At 37.4% G+C, this 15,683-nt stretch overlaps 1 protein-coding gene across 2 annotated transcripts; it reads left to right on the top strand.

Annotated features, from left to right (window-relative positions):
• The first annotated feature begins 996 nt into the window (after positions 1 to 996).
• ddx39aa (DEAD (Asp-Glu-Ala-Asp) box polypeptide 39Aa) lies at positions 997 to 15,288 on the top strand. Of its 2 annotated transcripts, none has more exons than XM_079812113.1 (10): positions 997 to 1,066; positions 1,737 to 1,949; positions 5,505 to 5,632; positions 6,029 to 6,305; positions 6,450 to 6,568; positions 6,703 to 6,834; positions 6,917 to 7,026; positions 7,113 to 7,257; positions 7,407 to 7,554; positions 15,028 to 15,288. In XM_079812113.1, the coding sequence occupies exons 2-10, from the start codon at positions 1,742 to 1,744 to the stop codon at positions 15,042 to 15,044; spliced, it is 1,284 nt and encodes a 427-aa protein (XP_079668239.1). In that variant the 5' UTR covers positions 997 to 1,066; positions 1,737 to 1,741; the 3' UTR covers positions 15,045 to 15,288. The 2 variants fall into 2 exon arrangements, with proteins under 2 accessions (XP_079668239.1, XP_079668240.1); XM_079812114.1 differs by lacking the exon at positions 997 to 1,066 and adding an exon at positions 1,194 to 1,531.
• Positions 15,289 to 15,683: the final 395 nt, after the last annotated feature.

The following is a 15,683-nucleotide window of genomic DNA, read 5'->3' as shown; positions in this document are numbered from 1 at the left end:
GGATAGACTCGACTGGAATAGCCATGATTGACGGCCCATCCCACCAATCGTTATTTTTCTTAGCCTCCGCCACAGTGGGTAGCGGGCAGGTGATGTTGCGGTGTTGATTGGTGTAGTGTTCAGACAGTTTTGTCCGCTGACGGTTTATTATCTTCTGAAGACGAGCCACATTCTTTACTATAATTTATCATAAATAATGTACAAAACGGCAAACGATAAATGTAAATGTAATATCTGAAGGTTCTTTGAACCATAGATATAGTTCTATAGAAAAATTCTACATACAGTGATTTCACACTATTGTGAACTAGTGAAAATGTTTATATTTTTCATTTTTCATTACAAATTATAGACATTTTTTCTCCCAGAATTTCAGAATGCCAGAGACAGAGTATTCAAAGGGAATTTTACCTAAATTCACTCAGTGTCACATATTTACATGGGGATCATATAGGCAACACCAATTATATTTTTAGTAATTTATTTTTTACTTACACCGTACTTTATATATAAATTATTCCATAATTATCTTTTAATATTTTATTTGTTTCCTAATTCGGCAGCCTATTTTCTGTATCGTCATTGCCATTTTATTGCCTTGTTAATATTGAAAATATGGTTTTTATTGTGCCAAAGCTTTGTTTACTCTGGATTTAGTGTTATATGCCTATATAAAATAGTTTTTATTTTTATAAAGTTTTGTTTTTTCGGTTTTCACATTTAAAAACCGTTTAAATGGGAACATTATATTATATATGGTCTTAGAATTTCAGGGCGCACTATTTATACCATACACGTTTGTCATTGAAGGCCACAAATCAGAATGCATAGAGCGACATCGCGTGGACATTTTCGAGTATGAAGGCTGGCGACGGGTTTTTGAACCCGCCCACAACATCGACGCGCGTTCATGTTACCCAATGGGCGGTATGTATTTCTTCTCAACTATCATTGACGTTGAATACAGCCAATGGGCGAGCTCGGTTTTTATTTCCGGGAAGCGCTATAAACTTAAGGCCTAACTACACGATTCCTGAGTGCCGACGTTCAGTACCAATATCGAAAGGTAATTTATGTTTTTTTCTTATACATTTACAAACTTTAATTTATTAAACGCAGGATAATTAATGCGAATCACTTCCCGATTGAACCTTATCTTTAACTTTAATTAAAAAATCTAAGTATCTAACGTTAAACGAACAGTTGTAGGCTAACGTTATACATCTCGCGTTTCTCTAGCTGTGCAGAACCTGCAAGGCTCAACGCCTAAACGAAACCCATTTGCGTCCAAACCGCCTTGTATTTCATGGCTTCCCATGTATCAAAAGACTTAATAGTCATGGATATTCTACATACTTTTGAAAAACGCGTATTGTTCAGCTGGTTTAGATCAGAAGATCTGTTTAGATGGGACAGTGAATGGCGGCTCTATTGTCTACACGCTGGTAGTCAATCGACTAAATTAGAGCAGGTTTTACATGTATAGCAACTTTGTATCATGGTTAGCCGTTTCAGCTTTAAACTAATGTTGGTAAGTTAGAACTGATGAAAACAGAACAATATAAGTGTTCATTAAAAGAGAATTTCGAGGAGCTGCGTAATGCCATACAAATTTCATTCATTAGGTTAGGCTTTTTCAAAACCGTGAGCAGCATTTTTGTTTGTTTTCTTCGTGTAAGTATTGAACTGTATCGTTGTTATTTACATCTATGCGTTTCCTCTTGTTGCTCCCAAAGTTACCATGGCCGAAAACGATGTTGATAATGAGTTGTTGGACTACGAGGAAGACGAGGAGCCGCAGACCGCCGTGGACAGTGCCGTCCCAGCCGGCAAGAAGGAGGTGAAAGGCTCCTACGTCTCCATTCACAGCTCCGGCTTCCGAGATTTCCTCCTGAAACCAGAGCTGCTCCGCGCGATCGTCGACTGTGGCTTTGAACATCCTTCTGAGGGTGAGGATATGCGTAAAAGTTCAATGGTTTTTAGAGTACATTGCCATATGTGTGCAACAAGTTAACAGGTATTAGTAGGGATGAACCAATATGTTTTTTGGCCATACCGATATTAACCCCTTGCCTGTCACCCCCCCCCCCCCCTTTGGGCAAGTGGGGCATTTTGACATACCCAAGATAAAAAGGCTGATGCTCAAGTAATTCTGAATAGACACATAACCAACATATTTCTAGAAAGCCAACACTTGAGAGTTTACAGCTGAAGACAGAATTACACAGACCGTTATAAATATGCAGATGTATAGGCTCAAACATTAAAACAAAAATTAAAAGTGTATTTTTAAATGTATAAAAATATTCTGTGAATGTAGTATAACAACAACTAAAGTGAAGCCACAAGTGTGGTCATGCTTCATTTAAAATCTGAGGCTGTTATGTCCAAAACTATGAATTTTATGAAACATTTTCTAAGACTATGTGATGTGAGTTTTTGTTGTTGTTGAGAAGGCTAGACAAGATGCTTATCAAATGTTGTTGGCCTGTAAACACCCATTTGCAGTCTTTTGTCTAATGTCCGATGAGGAGAACAGCTTAATTCATGCTCTATTGTTCTCAATCGCACATTTCACACTTCTGGTGGTATGAGACTGAATTCTCATTCTTTTATTGGTATTCTTTTGTTTGTATTCAGCCATTATAGCCTTTATTCTGGAACTATGGGAAATGGGACTTCCCCATTAACAGCACTTAAGTTATCAGCACATTATCTATAGTCTTCCTAGAAAACACACAGACTATAAGCATATCTTTGGAACCTTATGTGAATTGTTGTAACATAGACTGTGAAATAGATATAGCTCCTGGTCCAACAGGTGCATTAGAGCTACAGTTAGCATCAAGCTACATAACACAATTTAAAAGATTTACGCTTTCATTTAAAACTCCCTTTTAACGAACATTGAGCGTTTGTATTATCTTCATGTCGCAATCTAATGGGGATTCCATTCATATGATGTTAACTTCTTAACCCGCATCGGATCGTGGGCTGGGCGGTTGACGTGAGGGGGCGTGTGTGTACTTTTATTTACTTTTGTTTTATACAAAATATTCAATCAACTATCACAAACTATGCATCATTTGAAAGCTGTCATGTTATATTCATGTAATCATGTTATATTTAGCATTTTATATGGAGCGCATCGCTACACAGGCTTGGCATGTATACTAGAAACTAGGGCTGTACGATTAATCGAAAAATAATCGAAACTGAAATTTAGAACTTCTAACCGAAGTATTTTTCCCATTTCGGTTTTAGTCACATGACTCCGCCCCGTCAGTCACATCAAGTGCAGTTTGCAGGCACACAGAGAGATGCAGGAGCAGTTATCTGTATTTATAGATGCCCAGAATCACTATAGTAACTGCATGTTTTACACAGTTTATACAGGTGCGTGCAAGCCCCGAAGCCAGATCACTTTCGTCCTCATAAAGTTTGTCAAGTAAATGCGTTTAAAGCCTTGCCAGTTTGAACATTGAAGCGACTGTGCACTATTCAAAAACAACAATACGGAAAACTTATCCGTTCAGTGCTCAGCTTTTTTCTGTGACACAGAGAGCCGTGTCGCGTCTCTGACAACGCACGCTCGCCCTGAAGGCAGACCTCTTTTCACGTGAAGATTGCGCGCAGAAACGCAGTGTCAACGCTGTCCTGTGACTAAAGTCACTAAAGTAGCTTAGAAACTCAACCGTTATAGGCATATATTTGAATACCTTTTGAAGTAAGTACAAACCACAGCTTCATAATAGAGATGGTATGAGTAATTCACACACACAATCTCTCTCATTAATGCATTCAAATAAATGTAATGTAGGTCTACTACTGTGTTAATGTATCTGTATCTGATGTAAAACAATCATAAATCTGCCCCATAGACCATAACTGCTGAAAGTGAACCGTTTCCTTCAAGTATTTTAAAATCACAAAAAAAATTCACTTTTTGCATTTGTTGGAAAAATTCCAACTTTAATAGTAATAGTACTTAACAGGAACTTACTCTAAAACCTTATGAGGGGAAAAAAATGGAAAGCAAAAAAAAGAGCAAAATAATCGTTCATTAATCGTAATCGAGGTAAAATGTTAAATTAATCGAGGTTTTAATTTTTGGTCAAATCGTTACAGCCCTACTAGAAACATTCTTTATTCATGTGAAAATACACCAAATCGCATGCAAAACACACACAAGCCGTATGCCATTGTAATCGTGCGTTTATTTGCCAACACATTGAAACGTGAAGCTATGTTTATCACGGAGAGATGAGGGATGCAGTGCACTGAACAGCGTAACCAGAAGACTATTGGCTTATACCTGTCATTTGTTTTCTTATCTGAACTTTTTTCATTAAAATGGTTTAGTGTTTTAAATTAGCAGAGTTCATGCTTTTTTCGTTCTATAGCCAATATGCAGATGGTTTTAAATTGATAAAATATTGGCCGATACATCGGTGCATATCTGGCCTGGTTTCACAGACAGGGTTTACATTTAGCCAGGATTAGACCTTAGTTCAATTAGGGCATTTAGTAGCTTTTATAAACGTGCCTTAGAAAAAAGCATAACTGGTGTTCGTCTTGAGACATAACACTGGCAGTGACGTATTTTAAGATATAATAAACTTGCTGGAGCTGTTTTAGTCTGGAACTTGCTTAAAGCCTGGTCTGTGAAACAGTGGGTCAAAGTATTGTTAGATATTTTTATTGTATTTATTACTATACATGATTGCATTTTGTAATGGTAAATTCTGAAAAATAATGGTAAAATGTATTGTTTTGCTATTATTATTATTATTATTATTATTATTATTATTATTACACTGTATAAAAACCTATTATAGTCCATTTAAGTTACTCCACAAACAACACATTAGTACCTTAGTTGATCTGAGTAACAGACAAAAGTCAATTAAAGATTGTTTAGCATTTAGCAATGCATGGAGCTACAAACCATGTTCTTTCACCTTTGTTTAATTTGCAAAGGCCAATTCCCCCCATTAGGTCCCTCTTTTGGGGGTGTTTTTGTTTTGTTTTGTGAGAAATAAAATCATAATAAAGATACAAATGAAGTAAGTAGTTTAAGTTTTATCGAGTAGGCCTAACAGTATTTGGGCAAGCACTTCTACAGAAATTGAATAAGGAATCAAATGTTAAATAATGCTAGTGCTGAATGCTTTAATGTTTAAATTGCCAAGATTTATAAAGATGAGCACATTATGCACTTAAGTGAAGATGCAACACTGGCTCAGCTGTGCAAGTGTCAATTGTGCAATGTAAAACTGTTTGTTCAGATGACTCTGGTTTGTAAAGTTTTGAATTAATACTTAAGTATTCAACAATGTAAAAGTTGTACTTGAGTTCAACTTTTATTAGAAACATTTTAGAGTATTCTTGTTCAGTTCACATAAAATATTAAACTGACTCCTATTATAAATATCTTTTAAGCTACTTTTTATTTTATATTAACATTCGTTATAATGTATTTTTATATTTTCTCCTTTCCACAGTCCAGCATGAATGCATTCCACAAGCCATCCTGGGCATGGACATCCTGTGCCAAGCAAAGTCTGGTATGGGAAAAACTGCTGTATTTGTGCTTGCCACACTCCAACAGATCGAGCCAGTGGATGGACAGGTGTGTGTTAAATGCTCTAGAACTTACAAACTCAAAAACATGTAATGGTTAGTCTTAGCATTTATATAACCGAACAGATAAATTGTCAAGGAATGTTGGGGCACATTGTCATGAGCTAGTTTGCTTAACTTTTTGCCCCAGTGTAAGATTGACCAAGACAAACATTGTTCCAATAAATTATTTTTCTCTATTGATCTCAGAAAAATGTATAGGTTTAGCATCATGTCTTCCCACTTGCAAGAAAACCAGCAGTTTACTATAATTAATCTTCATCTGGGTCTATGTAGTGGTTTGCTATCCTGTTGCAGACTGTAATCTTGGATAACTACTATCAGCTCTTGTTGTAGTTATCGATGGCGGAGCCATCTAAAATGTCTCCCTCTGCCTTCTCTGCAGGTTTCTGTGTTGGTTATGTGTCACACTCGTGAACTGGCCTTCCAGATCAGTAAAGAGTATGAGCGCTTCTCCAAGTACATGTCCAACGTTAAGTGTGCTGTCTTCTTCGGTGGCTTGTCCATAAAGAAGGATGAGGATGTGTTGAAGAAGAGCTGCCCTCACATTGTGGTTGGAACACCAGGGAGGATCCTTGCCCTCATTCGCAACAAGACCTTGAACCTCAAAAATGTCAAACACTTTGTTTTGGATGAATGTGACAAGATGCTGGAGCAGCTGGGTGCGTTTCATTTTTATTTATTTTTTGATTGCTTGGGCCATATATATATATATTATATTATATTATATTATAATATAATATATTATGGTGGTGGATGTTTTCCCATTCACCAGAGGTCTAACTGTGTGTGATTTTGTGTATTAGATATGAGACGGGATGTCCAGGATATCTTCAGACTGACGCCTCATGAGAAGCAGTGCATGATGTTCAGTGCCACATTAAGCAAAGAGATCAGACCGGTCTGTCGAAAATTCATGCAAGACGTGAGTCATCCTTTTCTGTTCTCCTTTATAATTGTTTTAATGTGCAATTTGAATTAGTGTTGTGCAGTTTTCTCTATGGATGCACCCACAGTCCTCTCAAACTCTGATATGTAAAGGTTCTTCTCCTCTTACAGCCAATGGAGGTGTTTGTTGATGATGAGACTAAGCTTACACTACATGGTCTTCAGCAATACTATGTCAAACTGAAAGACAGCGAAAAGAACCGCAAATTGTTTGACCTTCTTGACGTTCTCGAATTTAACCAGGTGACTGTCATTTCATGTTTTTACAACTTATTGGCTTTGAAAGTGGGCCCATGTCAAAACGGTTTGTTTGGATGTGTTATAGGTTGTGATATTTGTCAAGTCAGTTCCACGCTGTGTGGCTCTTTCTCAGCTGCTGGTGGAACAGAATTTTCCTGCCATTGCGATCCACAGGGGAATGGCTCAGGAAGAAAGGTGAGCCACTTGTTGATCCCATGATATTGCAATGGTTGGGTAAGAAATGCAAATGCTGAAATCACTTCTCATTCATTCTTCTGCAGATTGTCCCGGTATCAACAGTTTAAAGATTTTCAACGGCGGATCCTGGTGGCTACAAATCTGTTTGGTCGTGGGATGGATATTGAGCGTGTTAATATAGTTTTCAACTATGACATGCCTGAGGACTCAGACACATACCTTCATAGGGTATTTATGCGTCATGCGCTGTGGCATTCTACTTTTCAACAAAACCAGAAGTGCAACTATAATGTCCAACGGCAAGATTAAAACTAGGGCTGGGCTTGCAAACATGGACAACTCAAGATTGTTAAACTCGTCATTCTCCTTACTTTTAGGTTGCTCGTGCTGGTAGGTTTGGAACAAAAGGATTGGCGGTCACCTTTGTATCAGATGAGACCGATGCAAAGATCCTGAATGATGTGCAGGACCGGTTTGAAGTCAACGTAGCTGAGTTGCCTGAGGAAATTGACATCTCTACCTACAGTAAGAAATCGGCACAAGAAATGTGCATTTAACTTTTCTAATTATGATCTTTTGTATGTTTAAGATGGGAATGGCCTGATTATACTTTTTTATGTTTGATACAGCAACTTTGAGTATCTACTAATCCAAAAGTAATAGGTGTTTTTTATATATATATATATATATATTTGATATCTATACCTTATCTTGCAAACTATTTATTTATTATAAATAGAGAAAACACATATGCTAATGTTTTTTTATATTATGTATATCTATATATCTCAATATAACCGCAGTTCTAGTAAATTTTAAATCTAAAAAAGACAAAAATAAGTGAATATAAGTGTAGACCTCTTACTGCTACATCTGGTAAAATCTTAATAAAAAAAAAAAAATTACTTTGCACTCACAAGACCCATAAAAGGCACTTAAAACGTTGTTACAAAGTCCATCTCACCACAGTGACTCTACAATAATTTTACGATGCGACGACAATAGTTTTTGTGCGCAAAAAAAAAATCTAAATAACGCCTTTATCCAACTTGTTCTTGTCTTCCGTGTGTGCCTCCACGACACATGCACGAGAATATTACGTAGATCCGGCGTTCGGACACATGACCCAGAAGCGATTTGTTTAAAAGCAGAGGAAGACGCGCGTATCTAAGCTGTTGAATTCTACATTGATCGTGCTTTAGGTCTCGGCGTAGTGCTCAAAATGGGGCTAAAGTGTGCATTTCATGGATTCCCGAACCCCAGCGCTACATCATATTCTCGCGCATGCGTTGTAATTAATGACAGAATTTTCATTTTTTGGGTGAACTAACCCTTTAAAGGTCCCATGGCATGGCATTTTTCTATTATTTTTATATGTTTCCTGAGGTGTACTTATATTGTTAGTATGATTTTTACATCATAAAATGTCAATTTAGAAATAAAAGGCATTTTTTCTATACTGATGTTTGCCCTCTGGCTGAATGCCCTGTTTCAAGAGGTGTGTCTGCTGTGAGACTTCAGTAAAAACGCCCACTGTTGTGATTGGCTGACATCTTTGCATTTGAATGAGTATCAAATCTTGTAGCGGAGGGGGCGTGGTTTAACGAGGTCTACCAGGCACGAGCCTGCTGCCAGAGAGACAGATGAGTTCACTTCTCATCATTTCTCTCCGCACGTCTCAGTTCAGTGAGCTGTTGTAGTTACTAGCATATACTACAGGTTATTCGTTTATTTCTAGTCAGAGGGACTGTCACTCATGTCAGAAACTTAGTAACTCTAGTAAATTATGGATCAGCGCTGACTGGAGACGCGAACTGTTTAGAACGATTCAGTCCGATTTGGTGAACTGGTTCGGTTCACTAAAAAGAACCGGTTCAAAAGAATGATTAGTTCGTTGTGGGGATAGCTGGCTAGACCGGATACGCTCACGCTTACCCCCCTTCTGTTTAATCTCGCGCCACGTTTGGTGCCTCCGCTGTGGGTCAGATGCAGTACTGGGGGTCGGTGATGTTGAAGGCCGACCGATCAGTGCAGCCCGAGCTTCGGCGTGTGTGAGGTTTATCTCTAAAGATGCTGCTCTGCCGATGTTGAGCAGAAACTAACGACTGTATGCACATTTTAAAACAGATAGACGCGACGAGGACGTACAAAAACACTCACAAGGCTCACAAGATAGAAAACACGAAAACACCGTTCTGTCGCGAGAGAGAGAAGCCGCTGCGTGTGCACGAATAATACAGTTCTGTGGGAACTTGAATAATTAGCTACACATCAGAAATCACTGATCACAGATCAGAAAGAACTGAAAAAAGACTTATGTTTTCATTTATACATCCAAACACTGAGAAACTGCCAGCATTCACTCGTTCACAAGCCATGATCTCTCGAGGACAAATATGGCGCTCGTATGGGCGTGCCAAATTCTCTGGGTGGAGTAAAGGGAGGTAACCGTTCCTGTTATGACTTCATCATAACAGGAAAATTCCAGATCAGCTCGTCTGGGCTCTCATTTTCTCAAAGGCAGAGAAAGACACCCAGAACTCAGTTTTGCACCGATCAAAAATTCTAGCCACTTGGGGACCATATTCAGGCTAGGGGAACTCATATTAATGTTGAAAAAACTCATAAAATGAAAATTTCATGACATGGGACCTTTTAAATGATATTCATGATTGGACTACTTCTTTGGCATGCATATTTTTTTTTTATTGGACAACAAACATGATAGATACCATAGACAAAACAAACATAGTACTATGACAAACTTACTTGTATTAAACATAACTTTTTTTTTATTAACGAAAGCAATAAGACTGCTTTATTAACTAAATGAATAAGCACGGCATTCACCATGTTTTGTGGTGCACTTGAAGGTGTGTGTAAATTAGAAGTGTTACCTTCAGATGCTGCCACCTTCATCAGTCAAAGTTTACAGTTTGCCTCATTAAAGGGTTACTTCAGTGATTTAGCATTAAGCTTTGTATCAGTAGAAACCCGGTAGTATATTCGAATGTTCGTACTTTCCCCTCATGTCCCCCTGAGACGAGAGAATTATGCATTTTATTTCTGGAAAAAATCCTCTGACGCAATAATTTTGCGTCATCAGGATTTTTTGGCCAGAGGCTAAAGACTACAGCCAGTAGAAGGAGCTAGTTCCGCATGTTTTCAACCCACCCGTAGAGGTGGGATCTCACTCACAGAATGTAAATGCGCATGGCTGCTCGGCTCAGGCATTAATAACGGAGCAGTACAGAGCAAAGTGAGAGACACCAGACTGGACACACGTTGTGAATGATTGCTGCGACCCGCGCTTACCTCAGCTCTTCGTTCTCGTGATGAATGAAATCTGACTGCTGCTGCGTCTGTGCCTTTCGCTCGGCTCACTCACACTTTATTGAAAAGAAACGTTCAGTTTTTAATTGTAGTGTCCTTTCTCTAATACCCCATTTCCACCAAGGCAGTGCTGGTGCTAGTTCGGAGCCAGAGCCTAGTTTCAAATCGGTTCTTTGTCTTTCCACACCCAAAGCACCATCTCCGAACCAGGAAAAGTGGTTCTTAAGTAGCACCAAAACATTGCTGGTCTAGAACGAAGTAAGAACCGCTTGCATCATCGGCTGGGGGTGGGGTTAACGTGACCAACAAGACTAACACAAACTTGAGATCTGCCATTTTTTAAATAGCAGCTAATGGAGCTAATAGCTGCTGCTTGTTTGTAATCTCCTTCTATACAAATTACGGCAAGCTGCACGAATGCGTTGGATTCGCTGTGTTTTGATGCCGATGTAGGCTCGTAAAGCCACGTGCATCAATGGTAACACAACGTTCGCCATTGTTGATGGAAGGCTTGTTCGAGATGCATCGGCGCTGTGCAGACCGATTGCCGAATGACAACGAGAGCAGACGACTCCTTATGCTTTTGATTCGCTCGCGCGGTGTTTTGATATCATACGCTGATCATCTGCGCATCTCGAACAAGCCAGGTGTGTTTGTTTCCCGCTGCCTCGCTAGCGTTGCTGAGAAAGATGAGACGTATACAGTGACTTAAGACCTGGCTCTGTGTTGGCTCTCTAACATGTGGAAAGGCAAACCGGTTCTTAGAAAGCACGTCAGTCGTACCAACTAAGAACTGGCACTAGTACCCGGTTCATTCTGGTGGGAAAGGGGTATAACTGAACAAAATTATTTTATTACTTTGAATATCAAAACAACGGTGGGGTGGGGGTGGTGCCACGGTGGGCAAGAGATGTAACCAGTAGCCGTGGCTTTGGGAGTGGCCTCGTAGGGCAGCAAAGCAAGTGCATTCTGGGAGTTATTGTCTTTCATCCACATGAGACAAATACATTTTCTGTCTTTTCTCGGTCTAGAAGGCACCAAATTCAAAAATAATTTCTACTACATAAATGACCCAGGCGGTGCCACAGAGGGCAAGTGATGTAATCGGTGTGCGCCTGAACACCGTGTATATCACAGCAACCCAGGCGCAGAATGTTGTGCTGTAAAGCAACATGGAGTCACTGGCAAGCCTAGCTTTGTTAGCAATGAGAAGTTTATAGCAGAGCATAAAGAGGAAAGATATTGTGTGTAGGGCTGGTCCGAATACCCTAAAATGGATTTAATTATAATATTCTCTATCTGACTCCATTTATCATATCGTCGAATTTAGGATCGAATACCAATTGGTTGTTTGGTCATTTATATCTAATAGTTAATCATACATTTAATCATTCCGTTTTAACCTTTTGTTGCAGCTCCGTTCTGGAGATAGTGAATAATTCAGAAAGGATCAAAATGTAACAATTTTATTAACAGTCAGGTAAATGTATAATGCCAATTACATAATCAATTCAAAGATAATTCATACATAACATCAAATATTCCGAAATAGCTTAAAGAGTGAAAGATTTCCTGATTTTTTTTTATTATTACGTGACACGGAGCGTTTTCTGTTACGGGCCAACCTTGTTAATAGTATGGGCCCCGAACTCATTGCTGCATCGCTTTAAATAACTCAGACCAGACCAAGAACTGTTTCAAATAGAAATGCATGAAAACAAAGGGAATTTAAATTGAGTCAAATTCCCATTTGGCTTGATTGAAAGGAAACCAAATGGATCCAACAGCCACACCCACCATCATAAGTAAAATACCTATAAAGCTCTAAAAACTCTTATTAACTTCTTGTATATTTCTGTGCTTATGAGATTTTTGTACCATTCGAGACATTTCAAACGATACCAAACACAAATAATATTGTATAGTGAGAATTGACATTGAAATATACCCAAAATCTATTGGATTTTGTGATCTCCCAGGAGAGGGGATCAGGAGTTTGGGGGAAGCTTGGGACAAGGTTAATACATGCAAATGAAGCCATTCTCAGTTGATTCACTCAGTGGGACATTGTCTCAAATGAGTGATTATTGTATGAGTGGATTCAGAGGTTAATCTCTTTCATTTCTTTTCAGACAGTCTTTATGAAAATTCCTCATCCAGAATATTTGGCCTGGTTCTTTACATTCTTACAGTACTAAAAATAATTTAGTTCAGTTAGAGCAGTGGTTCTCAACCTTTTTTCAGTGATGTACCCCCTGTGAAATATTTTTTAGCAAAGTACCCCCTAACCAGCGCAAAGCATTTTTGGTTGGAAAAAAAGACTTAAAACAGAGCACTGCGCCATCAGTGTCTGATTTATTAAACTTTGATACAACTTTGATATGACGCATTGCTGCCACATTCATATTATTTCCCCACTCAATTATGTCGTAATAACGAGATGTCATTTTAACAACTTTTCACGTAATCATAACGACATACATTTTCTCCTAATAAGGAAATATGTATATGTTGTATAGTGATATGTATAAAATATGCATTTATCCACATTAGAGAATGTGTATAACCTATGTGCCTTTATCGCACCGTTGCACTGTCTTTATTTAAAAAATGTATTGTTTATTAAACGCAAAGTTTTTAATTTCAAAAGCATTTCTAAATTCAGTTCATATTTCCAACAAACGAAAATCCAAGCCAAAATAACAAAGTGGTAAAGAAAAATTGTGTTATTGAAATATTGTAAAGTGGTCACATGAACTACACGAAAAACAATATGCAAAATAAAAATTGAATAGCTCCGTATAACGGATTGCGAAAAGTGCGTGCAACCTATTGGAAAGCCCGGATGAGTCATTAGCTGGGTTAGTAAAATAACAAAATTATAGTTAAGTAATAAAAAAAAATGTATGTATAAAGATATAGTAAAATAAAAATTGCTTAAGTGCACAACTCTTCTTAAGTGGAAGAAAGCTACGCATTTCCCCCTCACGTGCAACCTATTGGAAAGTGCAGATGTCATTAGTTGGGTTAGTAAAATAACGAAATTATAGTTTTTAAGTAGAAAAAAATATTTATGTAAAGAGATATAGTAAAATAAAAATTGCTTTTTATTTTAAAGCTACGCTTTTTTTCCCCTCACGTGCAACCGGAAAGTGCAGATGAGTCATTAGTTGGGTTTTTAAAATAACAAAAAAATATGTATGTAAAGACATAATAAAATAAACATTGCTTAAAAGTGACCAACTCTTAAGTGGAAGAAAGCTATGGAAAGTGCAGTTGAGTCATCATTTGTTTTATAAAAAATAACAAAATTAAGTAGAAATAATATTTATGTAAAGAGATATAGTAAAATATATCCTTCAACATCAACATTGTGAACTAGTGTATCACCCATTGTATGGTCAACTGTGTAACGTACAATTCTTACCATCATCAAAAGTAAAAGCTCAGAATGACACATTACAGAATGTTATGTTTATAGATAATTACTGAATTTATGGGTTAATCTTTAAAGTTGTTAGCCTAATAATTGTGAAAATAAAAAAAATTATAATTTGCTCATAGCGCTTAATCTCCAGGAAAAAGTGAGTGATTTAAAAAAAATAATATATTATTATTAATATATAAAATAATATAAATATATTATGCTTGTAAACAGATGATGACATCAACGATTTACAACTTTGTATACAATGCACAATATGTATCAATAGGCCTAATGTATTCAATGTCATCAGAACACAGGAAAGTAAAAGGAAAAAAAGTTAACAATGGTTAATAATAAATAACAAAGGAGGGATAAGAAAATCTAGAAAAAAACAAGGATAAGATGCTTTATTGTGGTGGCATTTCTCAACGGCGTTAGTCTCACCCCTGTGGTGCGACGTTGGTGTCACGCGTCTCTTGTTGCGAGGTACCCCTTCTCTCACGTAAAAGTACACAACTGTTTACTTGGGTTAGGCTAACATGGGTTATCCATGGCATGATCCGCTTGCCATAGCTAAGAAGCAAATATATTTAAGTATAACAAGGTTGGGTTCCTCAACTGTCCATCCTATTAAAAACGGCTAGGCTGTAAGATAATTGTAAAAAAAATGGTATTGTATTTCGGCCGGGTATTATAGTGTAAACATTAGTGCTGGGCGGTATGACCAAAAATTTATATCACAGTATTTTTCTCAATTATACCAGTTTCACGGTATATGATGGTATTTTTTTTTTTCTTTTCCCTTATGCATGGCAGGGTGTTAACCACATTTTCTACTGATTGAGAGAGGAAATGCTGCAGTAGGTTGACTATAATGCCCTATTTTACTGTCACGAGTGAATATTGTAGAAAAATTCTACACTGGAATTAATACAGGTTTGCCCCCCTCACAAAATGATGCTGTAAAACCAATAACCAATAAAACAGACCTGCAAATTTGAATGCACTTGTTAAGTGATGGTCAATATTCCCTATATTCACTGTAAATCTAAGCTTTAAAATGACACCTATTTTGTGTTGGATAAGTAACTTGGTAGCACCCTGCTTTGGATTTAAGAGGCTATGGCTAACGATTTGTTCGATTAATTGTTTATTTAAACCACTATCGATTTTGGGAATTTATGTAAATTGACATTCCCCACTCCTAAAACTTTGTCTCTTTCTCTCCGTCTCTCTAGTTGAGCAGTCCAGATGAGCTAGATGTGTGCTGAAGTGAAGGTGGTGGTTGTCCAGCTCTCTGTATATGTGTCTCAGTGTAGTTTCTGTGACTGCGGAAGAGAGAACCGCCCAGTTTTATTTTCATATGATCAAGCCCTAAAAGCCTCTTTTCCATTTGTGTACTTTATTTTATTGTTCCAGGGGATTGGTGGGGAGTCCTTTTTTACTTCTGTTAATTGTGATTGTTGAATGATTTTGAGAATTAAAAACTTTTTATACTACATGATTTGTCTGTGTGGTATTTGAAATTATTTAAAAATCAAGTGTCAATTTTTCATTGTTAATGCTTTCTTCCATTCCAGTTTAATGTACAGACAGCTATAAGTAATCTTTTTCTGTTGTGCTTTTAAAAGCAACATTGGTCTGTTGGAGTGATCTAATATGTAAACTGGCTCCTCAACCTCTTCATTTATATTATATACTGGAATAAGGTGTGTAGTTAGCAATAGTGAAGAACTACACCTCCATAGTTCTTAAGAATAACAGATCAAGAAAATTGCTATTATCATGGAAACCATGACTTTATATTGCACTACTTTGTCTGAATTGATTCTAATTTGTAATTGATTCTCTCACTCTCACTCTAAATGTCTATTCATGTGTTTTTAATCCAATG

Source organism: Gobio gobio (assembly GCF_949357685.1).
Source record: "Gobio gobio genome assembly, chromosome: 3".
In the NCBI taxonomy this organism is placed as follows: Eukaryota; Metazoa; Chordata; class Actinopteri; order Cypriniformes; family Gobionidae; genus Gobio; species Gobio gobio.
The sequence above is the reverse complement of the archived record's forward strand: the minus strand, read 5'-3'. Positions and strand labels throughout refer to the sequence as shown.

Coding starts and splice junctions, on each gene's coding strand:
- ddx39aa (XM_079812113.1), top strand. CDS start 1,742: ATGGCCGAAAACGATGTTGATAATGAGTTGTTGGACTACGAGGAAGAC. Junction 5,633..6,028: donor TCGAGCCAGTGGATGGACAG/GTGTGTGTTAAA, acceptor CCTTCTCTGCAG/GTTTCTGTGTTGGTTATGTG. Junction 6,306..6,449: donor CAAGATGCTGGAGCAGCTGG/GTGCGTTTCATT, acceptor TTTGTGTATTAG/ATATGAGACGGGATGTCCAG.